This window comes from Bradysia coprophila (genome assembly GCF_014529535.1).
Source record: "Bradysia coprophila strain Holo2 chromosome X unlocalized genomic scaffold, BU_Bcop_v1 contig_117, whole genome shotgun sequence".
Lineage (NCBI taxonomy): Eukaryota > Metazoa > Arthropoda > Insecta > Diptera > Sciaridae > Bradysia > Bradysia coprophila.
The window spans coordinates 2,595,622-2,617,407 of NW_023503292.1; the positions used below are offsets into that span (position 1 = coordinate 2,595,622).

Here is a 21,786-nt window from a genome sequence, read left to right on the forward strand (position 1 = left end):
TGCCACTTTGCGACGCAGAATTTTTTTCGTAAAATTTTTGTTCTTTTTTTGGGGGTTAGACTGCGTTAAGTCCTCCGCTATCGCTCCGGACATGATATTCTACGTAATTGTTGAATGTTGAACGTCATGACAGTTCTATGTACAGCTAAGATGTACTACTGCACTGTTAAGTTACCAAATGTAAGGTCGCTGACCATGATGTGTGGTATTGTGACAATTTTTAACTTTGTACGTCGTTTTCTTGAAATCCTTTGACATCCAGCAGTAATGGCTAACTTTATTGAACTTTATTGAACAGAAGCACAAGATAGACAGAATATGGTATCGATTCCATATGCAAGTGGACTGTTCGAACAACTGCAAGCTGAAATGAAGAAATACGACATCAAACTGGTAGCCAAAGCCGACAACAGCTTGAAAATCTCAGTGTTTAGCAGTGTGAAAGAACAGCATTCAGTAAAATCGGACCAGCTCCTTCCCCATGTAAAATTTTTCATTTCGTGAAATTTCATACACCCCTCTGAAACCGTTTTGTTACAAAAGTTCCGTGAGTGGACATATTTTGATCGAAGTTAAATTTTATCTTATAGTCAGAGGTCATAACTTTCTAAATGTACTTTCTACAATGTATTTAATGTGAGAAAAATCACTTTGCTGACTTGAAAATTGTCGTGAAATTGCCAACTCGAAAACAGGCTAATAGTTAGGACAGTCATATTGAGTCTTCATATTTTTCATATTTTATTTGGCTTTGATACAAGGAACGTAGACAAAACGTTTTTTAAAGACAAATTTACGAAAATGAATACTATACTTTCTTTGATTACTCTATTTTCGAGGTGGCCACTGCACGACAATTTTCAAGTCAACAAAGTGATTTTTCTCAAATGAAATACGTTGAGTGAGTATCGTTAGAAAAGTATGACCTCTGACTATAAGCTAAATATTAGCTTCGATCAAAATATGTCCACTCATGGAACTTTTGTGACAAAACGGTTTCAGAGGGGTGTATGAAATTTCACGAAATGAAAAATTTTGTATGGGGAAGGAGCTGGTCCGATTTTACTGAATGCTGTTCTGAGCTCCCAATAGGTGCCTGAATCGATGTGCGTTCTTAGTTGTTGGGTGCATTTCGGAAAAACTTCTTTTTTGTTGAGGAGAGGCGTATACTATTGAGATGTAAAATTTACAATATAGCTGAAAGAATGACAGTTTGAATAATTCAAATTTAATGTAAGTCGTGGAAACTTCCATAATATCAAGACTAAAAACTGCATGAAATTTCAAGACAATTCTAGATTTATTCGTAATTCATAAATTCAGAGGTGAATAAATGAACTGGAATAATGAAAGCTCATGATTTTTTTTAGTATAATCGACGGTAAAAGCTGTCGTTGTAGATAGCAGATTTTCTGATGCCTATACTCGCATCTTTTATCCTTCCGGATATCATTGTAAAGCATTTTATATTCCTCATGCGATGGAATCTTCGATGAAATCAAATCAAAAAAAATCTAATACTAACTGTTTTCAGGGTCGGCAAAATTTCTATTAAAGTACGCCAAATGTAGAAACCAGATTTTATGTAACGAAGACGCATTATGTGCAACTGAAGTTTTATTAACGCACCGAGTTATACATAAATAACTATTTTCGTAAACAAATTATAGATTTTTTTCAAACAATGGTTTCGCCGAACAAAATGATCCAAGCACGAACCGACTATTATCATCAACTATAACTATCACCGACTACTGTCATCTATATAGAAACATAACCTAAATATTTTTGTGTGTTACTACTGACATTTTCTTTCTTAGTAATATTGAGGTTATAGTCTTATGGACGACAAGAATAGTATTTTATTTAAACTGGGCTCAAAATAAGTTTTTGTATTCTGTGTGGTTCAAGAGTTTTTTGTTCCACACGACCCACAGCGCTTTGAAAGCTAATTTAATAGCCATGTCCTGCTGCCCTCTCATTCAATTTAGTCGAAGCTATCAATTTGAAGATGGTGTTCCAGTGGAAGCCATTAAACTAGGTGGCGACTCATTATTGGGTGCAATAACGACTTTGTTTAATCAATGTCTTCAATGGGAAGAAGTACCAGAAGCATGGGAAAATGCAGTGATAACATTGCTGCATAAAAAAGGAGACATAACAAAGTTGGAAAACTATCGACCCATAAGAAGTCGAAGTCGAAGTTACGAAGAGGAACACCAAGAAGCTCGACTTCTACCAACCTGTTGAACAAGCTGCATTTAGATCAGGATTCAGCACAAACGACCACTTACATGTGATGAGAACGCTAATTGAGAAATGCAATGAATACAAGATTGCTGTGGTCTTGATATTCATAGACTTTGAAAAAGCTTTTGATTCAGTGGAAACATGGTCGATATTGGACTCATTAGACGAGTGCAGAGTAGACTCAAGATACTCCAACACAATTCGATACGTCTATAAAAACGCTACGTCGTGTATAAAACTTCATAAAAGCACTGAAAAATTCAGAATTGGCAGAGGTGTACGACAGGGTGACACCATATCACCTAAGTTATTCACATCGATTCTGGAGAGTGTTTTTAAGAAATTAGACTGGAGTGAAATGGGTATCAACATAAATGGAGAGTACCTGAGTAATCTCCGTTTCGCAGATGACATCTCCCTGATGGCAGCTGATCTAGATCAGGCGCAAATTATGTTGCAACAGCTGAATGAGGAGTCAAACAAAGTCGGCCTCAAGATGAATTTGTCGAAAACGAAAATCATGACAAACATTGACGACGACAGAGACATTAAAATCGGTGATACTGTCATTGAAGGAGTCGACAGTTTTATGTGTACCTAGGTCACAAATTGAAGTTGGGTCTAGACATTCAAACTGCAGAAATAAAACGTAGAATTGGTCTTGCATGGGCAGCGTTCGGAAAACTCAGGCTAATTTTCAAAAGCAAAATGAACAATAGTCTGAAACGTAAAGTGTTCGATACGTGTGTCCTTCCTGTGCTCACATATGGAGCGGAAACGTTAACGTTAACAAAAGCTTCCGAAAATAAATTAAGAGTGGCACAAAGAGCTATGGAACGAAGTATGCTTGGAATTACGCTCAGAGATAGAATGACAAATCAATGGATTCGACAACAAACAAAAGTCGTTGATGTCATGGAAAGAATAGCATCTTTAAAGTGGAGCTGGGCGGGACATATTGCAAGAAGGACGGACGAACGTTGGACCAAAAAGATCATGAACTGGAGACCACCTAAAACACGACCTAGAGGTAGACCACCAGAGAGATGGAGTAATGGTATACAGAGAATTGCAGGCGCAAATTGGCAACAAGTGGCAACTAATCGTTCGGAATGGAAAAGAATTGGGGAGGCCTACGTCCAGCAGTGGACAGAAACAGGCTGAAAAAGAAGAAGAAGATCAATTTCACTTGAGACAATACATACAAATTTTTCGGTTGAAAAATTACTGTACCAACTACATAAATACCGACCGATTTAAATGAAAAGTGATACAAGTCAGGTTTTATTTTTAATTGAACACTTAGTTTTCGCGTTTCTTTAATAAATTCTGACGCGTTACGTGATTGTAGAGTTAGGCTTTACTTTGCACACATCAATTTCTTCTATCTTAGCACGGCAGAGTAAAATAAACCAGGCAGGAGCGGTTGGTGTATGACATTTCTTTTATTTATTATCATTGTTGTGCAAGTGTCAACCAATTCTGTTTTTCTTGTGAGGTTGGATCTGTGAATTAGATAAATAATTTTGTTTTCAACTATTTTCCCTAAGAAAAAGTATGCAGAAAAGGCAAATTCAAACGTTGCACTGTCGTTTTATTTAAAATTTCGACAGTCAACGGTTTGATTATCTTTTCTCATGCGAATCGCGAGTGTGGAATTTTTTGTCTTTTGTGCTGACTTACAAAATGTTCATTGATACATAAGATAAGAACTAAGATAGAAGAATTCTATATGTGCACAGTAGAGTCAACTCATCTTATTTTGAGCCCAGTTTAAGTAGAATTTTTCAGGACTAGTCTTAAATTCTATTTTTGATATCAACAACTTAAAACAATCCGTTTTCTCAAGAGGTCAAAGGCTTTAAAAGTTGTTGTGAAATAGTATTTTTCGTACCAAGACAGGAAATGACGATTTTTTCAGCACCAGTCCTAAGGAAAATTAGGACGTGTGCTGAAAAAATCCATTTCCTGTCGAGGTACGAACAACGTTTTGTGCATCGGACAACTGAAATAGACAAAACACATCAATTTACTTGAGAACATACACACTTCACATTCACCATATTAAATTTAATCAATCGTATAGTCATAGAAAAATTCATGTAATTCTTTTCCCTCACTATAAATTGTAAAGAAATGAAGTTTTTTCCCGCACGATATATAGTTCGGGAAAAACTGACATTTCTTAATGAAAAATCATGGCAAAATAGGTCGTATTTCAGTTGTGGGATGCACAAAATTCTTTTAAAAACCCACCTCTCCAAATCGGACCCATTTCGTCGTCTATGATGGATATATTGTTTTTGTTTGAAATTGACAAATATGTACGAATGCTGATAATAAATGAATTTGATGGATATATACATGGTTTGAAAGGGTGTCGGGACATTTCCACACGGTCAATATCGTCAGGAACGATATTATCGTTCTTTTTAATATCGTTCCTGGCGATATTGACCGTGTAGTTATGTCGCCTCATCTTTGAAAGGTTGCCCTTAGATCTCAAAACAGGCCTCTAGTCACTTTAGGTTGCTAGTGGCTGCCCTAAGAAGGTCGAAAAAGGAGGTTTTTCGGACTCATTTTACTGCTGCTAAATGTGAGTGATCCGGGTGGGAGTGTGCTCGTTGTAAAGCTGAAGTCAAGTACTTTCAGGGCATTCCTAGTTTGGACTAAGTTCGGACAATCAGTTTCAAAAAATGAAAACTACTAATTGAAAAAACACATTTTTCGGAGAAAATCAAATTTTCGGGTTTTTTCAATTATTTTCGATATTTTGACATTACATTACAGCACAACAGTATAAGAACATGAGAACTTTTGAAGTTCAATTTCACAATACTGCTCAACTGAACATTAATGTTCAGAAAAACAGTACTATGGAGACGTACGATATTATAAGATCTCGTTGACATAATGTTTGCCAGACACAAGTTCTGAGTTGGCGCATGAGTAAGGTGGTGGACTAGAGTGTCGGAGGTCATGAGTTCTAGCCGCAGTGGCCGCCATTTTTTTTTCAATTTAGTTAATCTTATTTAACGTACAGCCTGTAAATATTTTTCATATGCAGAATGAGCACCAGCTGAATATCACCAGCTGGATCTGCTAACACACACTTATTGTATGATAAACAATCAAAACACATTCTTAACAATGTGTTTACTTCATTCATACGTGTTATGTGCGCGTAGATGACGTTAACGTAATGCACTGTGTGTAGGTTGTCTTTGAATTGTATACAATACAAAGTGTTTTTGTTTGTACACCAGCTGGTGATATTCAGCTGGTGCTCATTCTGCACATAAGAAACTTTTAGCAATTGTACTAAATAATATAACAATGAAAAATGACTATATTTTCTGTACAATTTTTTATTTTGGATCAGGCAATCAACTGTACATTTATACAGCTGTGCTGTAAATATTACTGCTACGTTAACATAATGTACAGTATATTCGTACAAAGACTACGACGTTCCGAAGATACAAGCCGCATTGCCTTGTTGTTTAGCAATTGATATTTTCTTAATAAAGGTAGTCTAACGATCTTTTCTCGTCTGTTTTTTCTTTCAACATTTTTCCTAATCTTGTAAAAAATTTCTTAGTTACTGTGGGCCAAACTTTCGAAAGCGATTGGAGTGAATAAGTGATTTTTTTTAGACTGATGTAGTGATTGTGCTTTTTACGTTCGGCTTGTTCGGCGAGTGCTCATGCTTTTATAAATTGCTTATTTCTCCCAACTTCTCTCATTTCCCCATACCGAATATATGGTGAAATCAGAGAAGTAAGCAAAATAAGAGAAATAAGAAATTTATAAAATGACACTTCTAAATGTGTATCGCTGTAAACCAAAAAACAGAAAATTTGTCGATTTTCAAAATTTGGTGTGTCTATTAAAAAAGAGGAAGCTATGCAGTTTAATTTTAGTTGAAAATACACCAAGAAATGCGGTAAATTACAAAAAAAAATCTGAAAAATCTTACTCGATGTACTATTAGCCCAAACAGATCCTTTTCGAATTGTAGCTGTACGCTGCACGTCCTTACCATCATCACAATTCTTCAATGACATTGACCGTTTCAGTATTTTGAAATTTGAATTCATCAAGAGCATTGAAGTACGTCGATTGAACAGATCTTTATCAATAGGCAATTCCAGTTTGATTTCCGTTTCTGGTTTGATAAAAACTTCTGAATGTGTTGACGTCTTCAATTCCGCGTCGTCATACCATTTACGAAATGGTAGAATGAGTTCGCTGGATCTTGTCGCGTCGCTTTTAATTAACGAAGATTTTGTTGATTGTTTCCATCGATTACTTAACATTCTCAACGATGAACGAACCCTATTATCACGTCGAAATCCTGAAGTCGGTACACGACGATACAATAAACTATCATTTTCACTATTCACCATGGTGTTTTTCTTAATTCTAACCTTTGGCATTATGTTTATGAGATTATGATTATCTGTAGATTAATCAAATATAACAATTTCGTTATTAAAATTAGTTGATAGTTAGTATCCTTCATGTGTGTTTGTATGTATGTACTTGTGTACATTAAGGTAATATTAACTCTTATTTAAGTGTCCAGTTAGCTCAATCGGTAGAGCAATGCAGTCATGGCCTATGGGTCAAGAGTTCGATTCCCGGTTTGAACATGCTCATATGGTTTTTCCTAATCATGTATGATTAGTGTCTGCTATTAGTTTCACCTAATTGGCTTTTATCGACTGTAAAATTGTCTTACAAAAATATTCGGAATAGCGGGACATATTGCAAGAAGGACAGACGAACGTTGGACCAAAAAGATCGTGAACTGGCGACCATATAAAAGACGAGCTATAGGTAGACCACCAGAGAGATGGACAAACGGAATTAAGAATATTGCAGGTACAAACTGTGGCAGCAAATGGCAATGGATCGTACGAAATGGAAAGAAGTTGGAGAGGCCTACATCCAGCAGTGGATAGAAACAGGCTGAAAAAGAAGAAGAGGAAGAAGAAAAAATTGATTTCTGAGGTTAATCACCATCATGACTTAAAAAAACGTCAAAGAATGCTGCTCAGCAGCTCCATCTATGATTTCTACCAATAATTTTGAATTGATATAAATTCAAAAAAAGACGTGAGCCCGCCCAGCAGGCCCATTGGCGCCCAAGGTGCAGGAGTCTATGAATATAAATTCCACCCACTTAATCTATCTATCTATCTATCTAACTCTTATTTAACGACCAATAATGCTACGAACATTTTATTTTTTTAGCGCTTTACTATTCATAAGCATAAAATATATCACGGTGGGAAATTCGTGAATCAGCTCATGGAGTTAGTTTAGCACATTGTAAAAAAAAGAAGACGATTTGAAACAGCAAAAGTGTTTTACTCTTCCGACCTAAGCTTTTTTAGAAAATAATGGAACATATTACCCAAAAACCGTACAGAGAATTACGTTGTGAATATTATCTGAATTAATAAATAAACTTTCTAAAATGCGAGAATAGCAAAAAAACACATATTGCCTTCCCAGACATAACAGAACACTTGATTGTTTCATAAAAATGTAGTTAAATAAACAACACATGATGAGACAGTTATCGCACACACAATAAGCACAATAAGTATGACGAAACAAAAATCAAATTAATTGCATTGACACTTACATGGTGTTTTTATGCCAATTTCATGTTTGTTATGATGAAGTGGCTGAAATTGTAGAGAAACCTTGGAAAAATCGTTCATATTTTTTTTGGGTGGTTCATATAACGTTCGTGTAACAGTTTCATCACTCCTTTAATATTAGCGAGACCTTCAATGGAAACTTACGCAAAAAACATAATAAAAAATATCCCCGAATATTCATCAGATAGATGCTAATAGATAGCCTTGGAACTGTTGGGTAGCGCCAAAAAAAATGTTACGTAGATCACTAGGAACGTAGACGCTAATACACGTTCGCCTTTAAGTTCGATGGAGGAACCACTATTTTCTTACCGTCGATCTCAGCTAATAACTAGCAGAGTTGTTTTATTTCTTATTTACTACAAGTTCCACATGTGGCAGGGACTAAAATAAGGATTTTTTTCGGTGTAGCCAGATCTTGTCAGGGGCCCATGTTTTTTCTCTGAAGGGGCCAAATCTAATTTTCATAAATCTGTCTATTATTAGTGAAGCATAGACTGACCCACCAGAATTTATCCAAAATAGACAAATTGGAAGACAAATTTGATCAAAAAATGCAATTTGTGAGTAAGAACAATTGATGAACTATTTTTTCGATATGAGTGTACCAACACTTATCTAAAATAGGAAATCGACCTTGAAAATTAAATCCTAAACGAAATTTCAGTTTACTTTATTCACATTAGTTACAAGCTGGGTTACAAGCGTTGTAAGAAAAAAAAAATTCATTGTGTAGTTCATCTCTTGAGGCGAAAATAGTTACTTTTGCTCCGCTTAAGAATATAAATAAACTTCGGCCTGAAAAGCGCTGTACATAACTATGTAAATAACTATGAAGACATAAGCAGAAGCTGGGACCCGTACGAATAGTGTATGCAATATAGCTTGTTGTCCATAAAAGTCATACATCTTGAAACTACAATGCATCTTTAAATTATTACATTTAAAATTATCCCTGTACTTCATCTCATTAATAGTACATTAAGGTACCGGTGAATATACCCAACATTAATACTCTTCTGTATATTACACAAACACGAGTGTAACGAGTGTACTGTGATAAAGTAATATACAGAAGAGTATTAAAGCGTGGTGTGGTTTATTCACTGTTACCTTATAATGTTCTATCTACCTAGGTGAAATAATAGCAGTGAAAAAGTGCTAATATTTCGCCGTCGTCGGTAGATAAAATATCGGATTCACCTCTGTCCAAATGTTTATTTAGACACTTTGGGTTATAACATATGCAATAACTCTCCAAGTGTCTAATAAAATATGTGGGGAGAGGTGAATAATCTACTATTATTATATTGGCGCAAACGATCAACTTATCGATATATTAAAGTAAAATATATTTACCTAGATAAATAATAATGACGTCATATCAATCGAATAATTTCCGAAAATTCCTGAATTCTGGTTTCTTCTGAAATATCATCTCAATGTAATCGGTTTAGCTCAAAAACATAAAGGAGATTATAAATACAACGGAGACACTTTTAGAGAAAGAAAACGTGTTGAAAAAATTGGGGAATTTAATTCCTTTCAAATAGGCTGAAAAAATGTTAATATTTAGCTCAAAACTGATGGTATGGTCAATACCTACCTAATAAACGTATAAGAACCCAGCACTTCGTACGGGTCTAAAAAGAACAGATAAATGAAAATGGTAATTGTTGTATGGGTTCACAAACATTTTTTTGTTTCTTTCTAGCTCAAAACTGATACACGATGTAACTACTTAACTTTCTTTTGCTTTCACAAAGTTTTATCTAAAAAAAATTACAATAAAAGTTTATGTCAGCATAATTGTTTGAGATTTGTGTAAGTACCTGCGATGCACTTAATGTGAGAAAATTGATTTAAAAAAAAGTCAAAGTGATGCGCTTTTCTCTCATTGTACGCCATTATGTTTTTGGGAACAATTATTTTTTTTTTGATGCTTGATTATTTCATCTACATGTTAAAAGTGCAAAAACAATTTCAATACCTCAATTAAATGGTTTATGAATGAATTGAATGGTGAAAATCATCTGAATACTTTTTTTTAGAAAAACCTTTTCTTCATTCATATCATACGGGTTGTCTATGTATTAAATAAAAGCAAACGTGCTCTCTAGCCATTTTCTTTTAATGCTTCTTCTCGTGTTGATAATTACCAACTTTGGGTCCATAATTACAGCAATTTCACACAAAGTTCTTTTGTACAGTGTTAACACCGAAACTAAATGTGTTGCTACGACACCAAGGTAAAAATGTGATAGATAAATTTTCGGCAAATAAAATCAAGAAAACTTTTTTTTTGAAATTTCATTACCATTTTGCTTTGTCAAAAAAGAAGGGAAGAAAAGTTATATTAATAAAATATATTTATTGACCAATTCTTCTGAATCGTAGATGTCAATGGATGATGTTTCAGCCATTCTCTCTATCCAATTTGAAAATTCTTCTTGGGTTTGCCCATAAGGTATCAAAATGTATAGGACTGGGTTTTTATATGTATAAAAAACGTGTTAGGTACACAATTTTCCGCTTTCATAATATACAACATTTACTAGCAAGCATCATATTCCACAGAAAGATGTTAGATGTGAACGGAAGATTGTAGAAAATGCAAGAAAAATCAATATTAAAATAAATGAATTATACAGATTTGAAAAACATAACTGATTTAGGTGTTTTATGTTCCTGTCAACATCACATTGAGAGTATTATAAACGCTCAATTTTTATTGGTCATGCCATGACGCAAATTGAAATGAGTAAATGCACTGACAATAAACTTCTAGCTTAATTTTAAGATAACATTATGATTTAAAGGTATATGTCTTCGTATTTCTATGTAAAATTTCATTGAAAGAATTGAATTCGGCCGCAATCGAGAGTGTCAAGTAAAAGTGAAATTGTTGAAATTGAAATTGATTTCTTTGTTATGGCACAAAAAAGGTCGTTTGTAATTCGTGATGACAGCGGAATTCTTCAGGAGGTATATCACTTGGTTGTCTAAACAACTATTTTGCAGAAACATAAGGATAAAGAAATGAGACGAATATAATCACAGGACACAGGTAAACAGTTTTTATATATAGCCACCTCGGTTTGTTGAGTTTAAGTTGTTGGTTTATCGCCATGTAAACAAGGCATAAAATGCAGAGTAATCTGCGAAAATGAAAAATGTTTTACGTGCTATGTATTTACATAGCCTAATCACGTAAAGCACGTTCGTGAGTCCAAATTTCTGTTTTGACGAGTAGGAATACCGCCCGCCTCTTCGGATCGGGCTGTAACGTCATAATTCGTCAAAGTACTGTACCCTATACGGTAGTATACACGATTCATGATATCATACAAAATAAGTTTTAATCATTTTATCAATCTGTTAACAGTGAATGGCCTAACGTTTAAAAAATAAAATACATCTGTTTGGCCCGTTATTGTCTTCACGTTTTGCCAAGATTATTCAATTAAAACAATATTCAATAACATTTATGCTGTACAGAAAGTTATCGGACTGCAATGTCGTTTCCTTACATGGAACTTATTATCACTGAGTACACAGTTCATACATACACACCCAAACAAACATGTTTAATAATGTCACAGCGTACGCAATATATTGTGTGTTTTATGTTCATCATAATATCACTACGAGTCCCTCCTTCGTCGAATTTTTCATTCATTAAGCCGAACACATTTTCAATGAATAATGAAAACAGAATTATTGCGTCAAAACAATTATGTAAACATCACTCATACATACTACCGCTATGTTATATTTTCCACTGCACAGAAATTATATTCAAATTTATTCAAGCAAAACATATTTTTCCATTTTCGACGTTATGCGTACGAGTGCAATCAATGTACTGCGATTTAAGTATGTTTAAAATTATGCTTACGATTCATTTCTACTCATACAAAGAGAATAACTTTTATTTGTGTTCTTCATCTGGCATAATCATAAGTAACCGTTGAGTATGGAATTTTAGTGACAATTATTTATTACAATCTTCATTTTTGAGTCCATCCATATACTTATTATTATATTCGTTGATACACTTTGAAATTCGACCGTTAATTTTTGGATTTAAGTTTCTGATTTAATATTAATAACAAAAGCAAGGAAGGCATATTGTTCTTCAATACCAAGACAACATGAGATTCGTGTACGAAAACCCATGTAGAAAATACCCATACACATACAGCTGCATATTTTACGAACATTTTATAAATGAAAAGGGTCTCAAAGTCGAGGGAAAAATATTATACAGTTAGCACAGATGTCTTTGATGGTCATAGACCATGGAATTAAAGTTTTTAGTGAAATCTTTTCCGTTAAAATTATTTATACAATAAATGCGAACCAAATTCGGCTTCATCGGTGTAGTGATAAAATATTATATGTTTGAAGATGAACAAGTAGAGAGAATTCAACGTTATTTTTTGGTTTTTACATATATGTTTCATTTTATTTATCATGGTTCTTGATGACATTTGCAATAATTATTTACGTATCTGTTGTGAACAGTATACTTTAGACAATTTGGCGACGAGGGCGACAAGCGAAAGTGCCTGAAAACAACTGTCCACAACAGATGCGTATACAACTTTTCATGTAATAGACAACTTCCATGGTCTTCTGGAAATATTTCATTATTGTTATTCGGATTTCAAAACCCTTAAATACACAATCTTACACATCTCTTGAGTTAATTAGTATTTTAAATCAGCAATTTAAATTTTCCTAATTCGTCTACGTCATCATTCTCATTTGTGAGTAGTTTTTTACATTCAAATAAGTATTTGTTAATATTTTCGTTTTTTTATGTTGGTATTTACGTATAGACGAACAACTAATGACGTAAGCGCAGCTTTGCGAGTGTGTTAATGTATTACGTGTATTACATATGAACGACCGCACTAGTCTGACGTCATACTTTCCTCTGAAGTTAATGTTCTACATTAATTAAAAAAAAAACCTAAAGAATATTTGGAAAAGGGGTAGTGGTAAATTATTCTTATTTTAACATCAAATTTCATTTAAAAATGGTTCGATGTGATTTCACGGATAGAGGGCGGAATATGTCGAATGACAGATGGTTTTTTGAAAAGAATTCAATACATTTACGAAACGACCCGGTCGTCATATTAGCACCTCTCTAGAATCTGTTGCTAGATTTTGGTTTTGCATTATTTTTGGTGCTATCATATACTCGGAAGAGAGAAAATGTCGGCGGAAGTAATTTCTTGCAACTTGTCGGCTTTATACTCTGGTATTAAGTATGTAAATATGGAATGGGTAGGAAATTAATTTCAAAAAATTTACGCATTTAATGTTTGATGCTTTTATCATAATAAAATATGGAAATTAGATCCTTAAAAGTTATATTTTTGGGATGTAATTCACACCCATATATCAAACAAGTGTTATTTTAGAATAAAGAGAATTTTAATTTGAACACAGAACAGAGTAGAACATACATGACTTGTTACAATGTTCAAATATCGCAACACGTAATAGTAGATTACATTGGATGCTGCGGAGGTAGTTCATTACATGAGGGATCAATTTTGTGATACGAGCCGAACTCACAAGTGTGGTTTTAAGCAACAAGCTTTGGAAACGGTTATTTTGACAAGTGTAGAGTTTGCATATCCGAGCCGAAGGCGAGGTATGCAACCAGACGACTCAAAATAACCGTTTCCAAAGCGAGTTGCTTAAAACCACACGAATGAGTTCGCGAGTTCACAAAATTGATTCTGAGTGTAATGAACTACCAAGCAGCATCCAATGTACGCTGTTTTATTGCCTATTCACCCGGAATATTGTTGTTACGAGTACATTTTTCCACCCAAGGACCTGACAGTTCAAAACCAAAAGTGTTCAAGAAGACACTAGCAGATTCTTGAATATCAAAAGATTATTCTAAATTAATGTAAAATTTCACAACATTTATGTCGCGCTACCGATAGCACAAAACCAACAAAAAAAATCTGTTGTTGCATTGAAACGTTTATAAACGAATCTAGTCTGCTCATGAAATCGGCTCACACTTTTTCATAACATTAATCCCGAAAGCATCACTGACAACACTACTGTTTTGATGACATGTTGACAAACTACTTCGACTGTTTTGTTTTTGTGAAGTGCTAGATTCATATTTTGCGTAATATTTGTCGATTTTGGTGGTGTTACAATAAATTTTGCTGTGAAGTGAAGTGAATACATGATAATAAAGACAAAAGTGTTGATTGTTTTTGAAAATAAGTGAAAAATGCAAAAACTAAAATTGTTTGGCCATAGGTGTTCGTCGAAGTTGAAAAAATTGAAATTATGGCTATAGACACTTATTTTTGTGTTTTAATTTTTTTTCCGAAAGTTTTTAATGAATTTGCTTAGATTTGTGTGCTATTGATTCAAGTGACAAAGTTTGTGATATTAAAACTTAAATAACATCGCGAGTATTGTTTCGATTTCAGTGTTAAAGAATATTTCATGTGATAGATTTCTGCTGATAAGTAATGAAATTCTGCTGGTATGTAATGAAAATCTCCTGATATGTAATGAATTTTCATATGAATATTCCTTCACTTGTGATGTAATGAAAAAGTTCCCACATGTAACGACCGCTTTCCGCGGGTGGGAAATGTACATACGTGTAACAACAATATTCCAGGTGGATAGGCAATAAATATATTTTGTAACTTTAAAAATATAAGATTAATTCCGTCGAATAAATAATTTTTGCGTTCTACGGTACAAAAAAGGAATGACATAATTAATACTAAACGTCATTCTAACAATAATAAAATGTAAACAAAAACATTAGTACTTTACATAACTCAGGGGCGGATCCAGCTTTTGCTCTGACCCAGGCGGATAGAAGACAAGCAGTTTCTGACCCAGGCGGCTTTTGTTTAAAAAAAATTTTCTATGTAAAAATCTTCTTCTGACCCCCGGCGACCGCCTCGACCGCACATAGGTGGATCCGCGCCTGACATAACTAGGGATAAAAAGAAGAAAAGTAGAGTTTGGCGTGAATTTGTTGATCCGAGGCGAAGCCGAGGTCAATAAACACACGACAACGAGTCTTTTCTTCTTTTTATCCCGAGTTATGTAATGGATTTTACATGCTGAGGGCTTCGAAAGAATTGCTTGAAACATGAAAAGTACGGTTTTCGACGCATGTAGTTTGTAAAAAATAGAATATATGCTAAATGATAGAAGCCGCATATACTTTAGAATAATAGTCCAGGTGCCTGTGCTCCGCTCGCCTTGCAAATTTTGAATTTTTTTGATACCGAATGTTGTTTGTGGTGAAAAAGTATAGAACTAATTTTTTTTCTGGAAAATGGAAAATTGGGTTTCCGGCTGGAAAAGCCATTTATGGAATGATAAAATAAATGATTTAAAAAAAATATGATGGTTTTTCATGAAATAGAGCAAAAAGGGGGATGTAAGTTCGTTCAATGTCTAGGTTATAGAACTAGGAAGATGCAGTTATCAATTTCTGATGTGAAGACTGCCCAACAAATAGGAACTGACCTCTGACAATCTTAATTATGACGATTTTTCATGAAATAGAGCAAAAAGTGTGATGGAAGTTCGTTGAATCTCTAGGTTCTAGAACTTGGAAGATGTAGGTATCGATTTCTGGGGTGAAGAGTGCCCAACACATAGGACCTCTGACGATCTCAATAATTGCATTTGATTAGAAGAAAGCAAAAAAGTCTAGTAAAACTCGTTTAATCTCTGAGTTCTAGACCAAGAAGAGATACTTATCAATTACCTGTATGAGAAATGATGCCTACGTAATTGCTCTTTAAAAATGTCGAGTTTTTCGTTTTAAATTCTCACAATAAAAACTTAAATTTGGAGGTAGGTGGGAATCCTGAAGCATATCTTGGGAACCACAAATCAGTTCAAGCTCCGCAGGGTATGTAGATTTCGAAAGAGTTTATACCTTTCCAAATCACTTTTACTCATCAAAATGGACTAAGAATTAGCCGAGCTATCAGTCCACAAAGTTGAGGAATGTTCCGATACACTTTTTGGGAAAGTACCGATACCAATGCCATCTGGATTCACCAAAAAAAAGTAAAGTTGTTCCACAAAATGTCGACATAGGATGACACTCTTCAGAAAAAAAAAATTATTGAAAAAGACTAATTCCTTCAGGAGATATTTGACTTTTAATTTTTCATAGATTGATTTATTTGCACCGCCAAATACTGGCTGAGGCTGAATAATAATAATAATACAATTCATCCTACTAAAAATGACAAAAACTTAAAACCTTATCGTAGAATCAGCGATTGACAAATTCACGAAAAACTACATATTTTGGCCATAGTTCAGGTTTATACATTGAGTCAAACACTTTAGAACAAGCGGTGATCTTAAACGATATAAAGCTGAGCATACTCGTATTCACATCAGACGAAACCAGCACCTTGCATGACACCTCTTCAGCCGACTTTATTACATTCTCACGCAGTAAATAATTGACGACCTCCTCTTCAGTAGTAGACGGGTGAAAATTAGATACATAAAGTACCTTCAGTGTATCGGACGGCGACGAAGTAATGGTGCGTCGTGGTCGTGGCGACTGAATTGCATCGTTTTGCGGTAGAATAGTTGAAATTCCCAAGGCTGTATACTTTGAGGAGGTCACGCAGATGCAGATACGCGGGTTACACACCACGTTTCATACAAAAAATTCACCACGCCATACAAATTCAATTTTGGTGAATTTGTTTGTATGGAAAAGGTGTGTTCCCGCGTATCTAATAAAATGGCGATCTGTGTGACCTCCCCAAAGTATACAGCCTTGGAAATTCCGGGTGCTGTTTCAGCAACCGACGAAGTGACGATTTATTAAGCACCTCAGCAAAGGAGCTAGACTTGGCGGGTGGAGTTTTTGGTTTCGATCGTTCTTTTAGAGTTCCTTTATAATCGGCGGACTTTTCCTGCAGAGTGGATTGAGCGACATCAGATTGAGTAAATTCTCTTGTAATCAGTGGATTCGATACATTTGCACCAGGCGATTTGACGGAATTAGTTTTGGGTTGCACTTCGTCCATTGATTCATTGGCGTTGCTAATTTCATGATTATTTTCGGGTTGCACTTCGTTCACTGATCCATTGGCGTTGCAAATGTCATGATCGAATTTGGGAAATCGGTTTACCAATGACACGGATCCGTTATTTAGTTTAGCATTCGATTACGTTTTCGTTTGGCAGCAGTAAGCGATCGTTGGACATAAGATGGCGTAGAGGCTGGAATAACCACGGCTGAATTAAATTTATTGAACAGCGACGATGAAACGTTTGACAAGCGTGTTTGATTGATGCAGCCATCACAGAACCATTGAAGATTCGGCATTTCTCTGTAGCACATCAGCGCATTTTTACTGAAATTGGCACATTCGGCATGAAAAGATTGTCGGCAAATTCCATCACAAATAATTTAATTTGGATTTTCGTATCGGAAACAACTATCACATACAGCACAGTTGTTCATCATCTCGATATTCTGTTTGACAAACGACAGCGCACAGGCGTTGAGTTGAATTCGATAACAATACGTTGAATGGTGACAATGAATAGGGATGACAATATCAGCATCTATTGTCTTTAGCACAGGAAGAATGCGACTTTTGAATTTCGATGATTAACGCCTAATGAACATTCCAATTGCACGTATACTGTAAAATTTCATTAACAATCACTTTCTCACATATTTAACAATCGACAAAATCATTAAAACATTGCAGATCAACTGATTTAACGCAAAATCTTTAGCACAAAACGCGTAACTTTGACAGCTCGACCCTATTTCATATGAATGGCTTTTCCAGCCGGAAAATCGATTTTCCATTTTCTGGAAAAAAATTAGTTCTGTACTTTTTCACCACAAACATGCGATATCAAAAAAATTCAAAAGTTACAAGGCGAGCGGAATGACACATGCAACCGTACTATAAGGCAGACAGCTACTAGAATAACGCTACTGTCATTCATACACGCGGCCTTGTATACTTTCTTTTAAGATTGAGTATGATTCCAATTGACTGAAAGTGACTTGCGTTTCACAAAATAATGCGCCTATGTCAAAACAGATGGCCTGATATTCTATGCAATTTTTTGCTTTTAATGAATGGAAGAGATGGCGTTTGTATCAAATTTTCGTGCCACACATCTGATAAATTTAGTGAACAAAAATTAAATTTGAAGCGGAAGAAGTCAACGAAGGTCAAACCTTCTACCGATCAGAAACGTTACACGCATCAACCAAAATGGAAGGATGATGGATGAGACCAACCTTATGATTCTTACATAAGTCAATGTATAGAAATCTTTTTCAAAATGAAGAGCGAGTAATCTCATAAAATTGTGAGTATTACAAAATTTAAATTAATTAACTTTTACTAACACAAATGCACAGAACGAATCCGTAAACGATTTTAACTGTATTAAGGTCCATTTTTGAATGTATTTACTTCGACTGCTCCTGACTGGCTTACTTTACTACGTTGTGGAAAACAGAAACCCGCTTGTATTCGTACCTGCCTTCCAAAATGTAAACATTTTGATTTTAATACAACGCCAGTCTGTATTAAGTAATTGTACATCGATATTTTAAAAGATAGCACCGAACTTATTCTAATTCAGATAAATTTTTCACAAACAAAAACTAAAAACTTCTATGGCACAATGTAAATATTCTTCCGCAATAATATCCAAGGCGGCGTCACTACAATAAATGAGTTAAGATTTTGTTATGTTACCATGTCAGAGTGTTGTCTTCTTATCGACTTATAAAAACAACACCATACAATTACGACAATGGTCCCACATAATTCCCTTTTAAAATAAATTTATTGTCATCTCAGTGATTCTCTTTCATTCTTTATTTATTAAATAATTGAGTGTATGGTTGATTTTCAGTTCGCATATGTGTGTTCATTGTATGTTTGTCCATGATAAATGAAATTGTTGGTTCATCAAATTATGAAAAGAATAAATATTGTGCATCTATGTCCAAATGTTTATTTTGACGAGTTGGTGATTGTGAACCCGAAGGGGCGGATCATAATCCAACTCGTAAAAATAAACATTTAGACATAGGTGCATATGTTCCGATGCAAAGACCAACCCAAACTCCCTCTTCGAACTGATGCATAATGTTAGTCTTACCACACAGAGACATGTTATTTAATTATTCCCTTGACTGAAAGTCAAGGATCTTACGCCAGAAAATACCCTAAAATGTTTGTAACCACACAATGGATGAAATGTTATGAAAAATGTAATTGTTTGGAACCACTTTTTTTGTCACGACGATAACTCGAGTAATTCTTAATGCATTCACTTGAAATGTGCCGAATCCTGACATTTTGCTAAACCCTAAATGTCAGCCCTTCCAAGTGAGGGCGTCAGATTTTGATGAAATTTATTTTAATCGACCAGGAGGACTGAGGTTAACTTCAAAGATGGCCATGTCGGGCCTAAGTATCTGGAACTATTCCAGAAAAATGGCATTTTACTCTGTTTATAGTTGATAATTGATAATACCCTTGAGAGGGATTTTTTTGAAAGTGGACCAGGCTCCGTCGGAGCTATTTTTTGCGACGGATTGTTCATATGCCCAGACAGCCCTTGGCCCCAATAGTCCAAAACCGCAGTCGTTTAATTTTCATGTTTGTGTATTGTCTGGTGGTGAAGGTGTAAAGGTTGAAAAAGGTTGTTTTTTATACGTGATTTACTGCCGCTACAGACGATGGACACACATGTGTGGCGGCTCGTTGGATAGGTACTGTCCAGGAGACCCGGGGCAAAGACAGATATCAATTGTGTACTCAAGCACTATTCAAAAATAGCAAAAAGTATGTATCAGTCAAAGGCCGGAAATTTTGATGAGCTTTAGGAGGTGATATTTTCTACCTGGTGACTATTGTTGTTCAGATCAGTGGTTGCCCTGATATAGGCTTAACCCAGCTCTACAATTATACCCCAATTGCCATAGAGGTGACAGGTTTCAGAATACTTTTTTGGGTATAAAGTGAATATGTTCCTTCACTCGAAAGCAAAATATTGATTTTGGAAAAATACACGAATTATGCTGTTTTTGATGTCTGCATCCAATGATCTAACCATAAACATTCGCCAGGTGCGAGATATCACCTTTTGAAGTTCATCAAAGTTTACGGCCTTTCACTGACACAATATTTTTGTTATTTTCGAACAATGATACAGAACATGTAAGATATCTATGCTTGCCCCGGGTATCCTGGACAGTACCTATCCAACGAGCCGCCACACATGTGTGTCCATCGTCTGTATCGGCAGTAAATCACGTATAAAAAACACCCTTTTTCAATCTTTGCACCTTCACCACCAGCCAAGACGCCAACATGAAAATTAAACGACTGCGGTTTTAGACTATTGGGGCCAAGGGATATCTGGGCATATGAACAAACCGTCGCAATAGCTCCGACGGAGCCTGGTCCACTTTCAAAAAAATCCCTCTGACTGAAATTAAAAGGTATTACGCTAGAAAATACCCTAAAATGTTTGTAGCCACACATGAACGTACATTATGTTTGAAAATGTATGAAATGTCATACCTACTTTATTAGGCTCTAGACCTGCGGTCTCTAGTCATAATTACACATCGTGAGCCTCATAAAGTACTTCGCAGCGAGATTCATACAACGTTTTATGCAACAAAGGCATCTAAAGTTTGCAGATTTTGAACTTTATTGTGCAGAGTTGCATAAATAGTTATTGGGATATTATATTCGACCGATGGAAAAATTTAATTTTACCGATAAAAAATAATAAAATACCGATAGAAATGTCGCTAGAAAAGTTTTATGAACCACCAAAATTGTTGCATGATTTGTTAAATATAAAACATCCAGATTCCTCTCACTTCATTGTTAACATCATAAGTTATAACAATGCTTTCAGTTCATATTTTGGAATATCGGTATTTATATCTAACCTTCAAAGCCAGAGTTTCAAAGTCAATGGGATAAAATTAATATCACCAGAATTGTATCGTCGTTGGAATTCGAAACGGACATACACATTGCATTGTTCAAAGCCAATACCGAACCTGAGTCCAGTCTATGGTTATCCGTACTTCCATCGAAGAACATAGGCACCTTGCTAGACAACAATACATTCAGAATATCAATGGCCCTACGTCTGGGAGCAGATATGTGCCATGAATATCGTTGTATTTGTGGAAAGTGGGTTGACAAAACCGGAATTCATGGACTGTGCTGCAAGAAAAATATCGGCAAATACGCGAAGCACATAAACTTGAACAACATAATTCATCGAACACTTCACTTAGCGAATGTCCCAGCTAAACTTGAACCAACTGGCTTATTTAGAGATGACGGAAAACGGTTGGACGGAATAACCTTAATACCGTGGAAAAAAGGTTCATGTCTTGCATGGGACGCCACTTGTATAGACACTCTAGCACCATCTTACATTAATATATCGAAAGTGAAGGCCGGTCGAGCAGCCGAAAAAGCAGCTTTGAAGAAGCATAGTTTGTACAAGGCTGTCAAAAAAAAAACATAACTGTGTTGCCATTTGCTGTGGAAACATTGGGCCCGTGGTGCGAGGAAGCGAAAAAATTCACAGAAGAGCTTGGTCAATTGCTCGTTGCTACAACCGGCGAGACACGTGCGAAACAATTTTTCAAACAAAATATTAGTATTGCGATTCAGAGAGGTAACGCGGCTAGTATTATGAGTTCTTTCGAGTCGAGTAAAGAACTGGAGGAGTTATATTTTATATTATGATGTTTACTGATCAGTTGTTGAAGCTATGAAAGAAT

The 21,786-nt window shown here is 35.2% G+C and overlaps 1 protein-coding gene and 1 long non-coding RNA gene across 4 annotated transcripts in view; one reads left to right on the forward strand and one right to left on the reverse strand.

Moving 5' to 3' along the window:
* Positions 1–21,786, reverse strand: part of LOC119067040 (ankyrin repeat and fibronectin type-III domain-containing protein 1) — a 147,842-nt gene that overhangs the window by 43,090 nt on the left and 82,966 nt on the right. The window contains exon 1 of one of the 3 annotated variants that reach the window (XM_037169779.1): positions 6,230–6,683. The exons of the other annotated variants lie outside the window; for them this stretch is intronic. Within the exon in view, the coding sequence (XP_037025674.1) occupies positions 6,230–6,659 (430 nt within the window). The 5' untranslated portion in view covers positions 6,660–6,683. Of the gene's footprint in view, positions 1–6,229; positions 6,684–21,786 lie in introns of those variants that run through there. 3 annotated transcript variants of the gene reach the window in all.
* On the forward strand, positions 4,325–19,806 carry LOC119067060. The gene is made up of 3 exons (XR_005085850.1): positions 4,325–4,335; positions 6,614–6,616; positions 19,510–19,806. It is a non-coding gene; the product is annotated as an uncharacterized LOC119067060 (long non-coding RNA).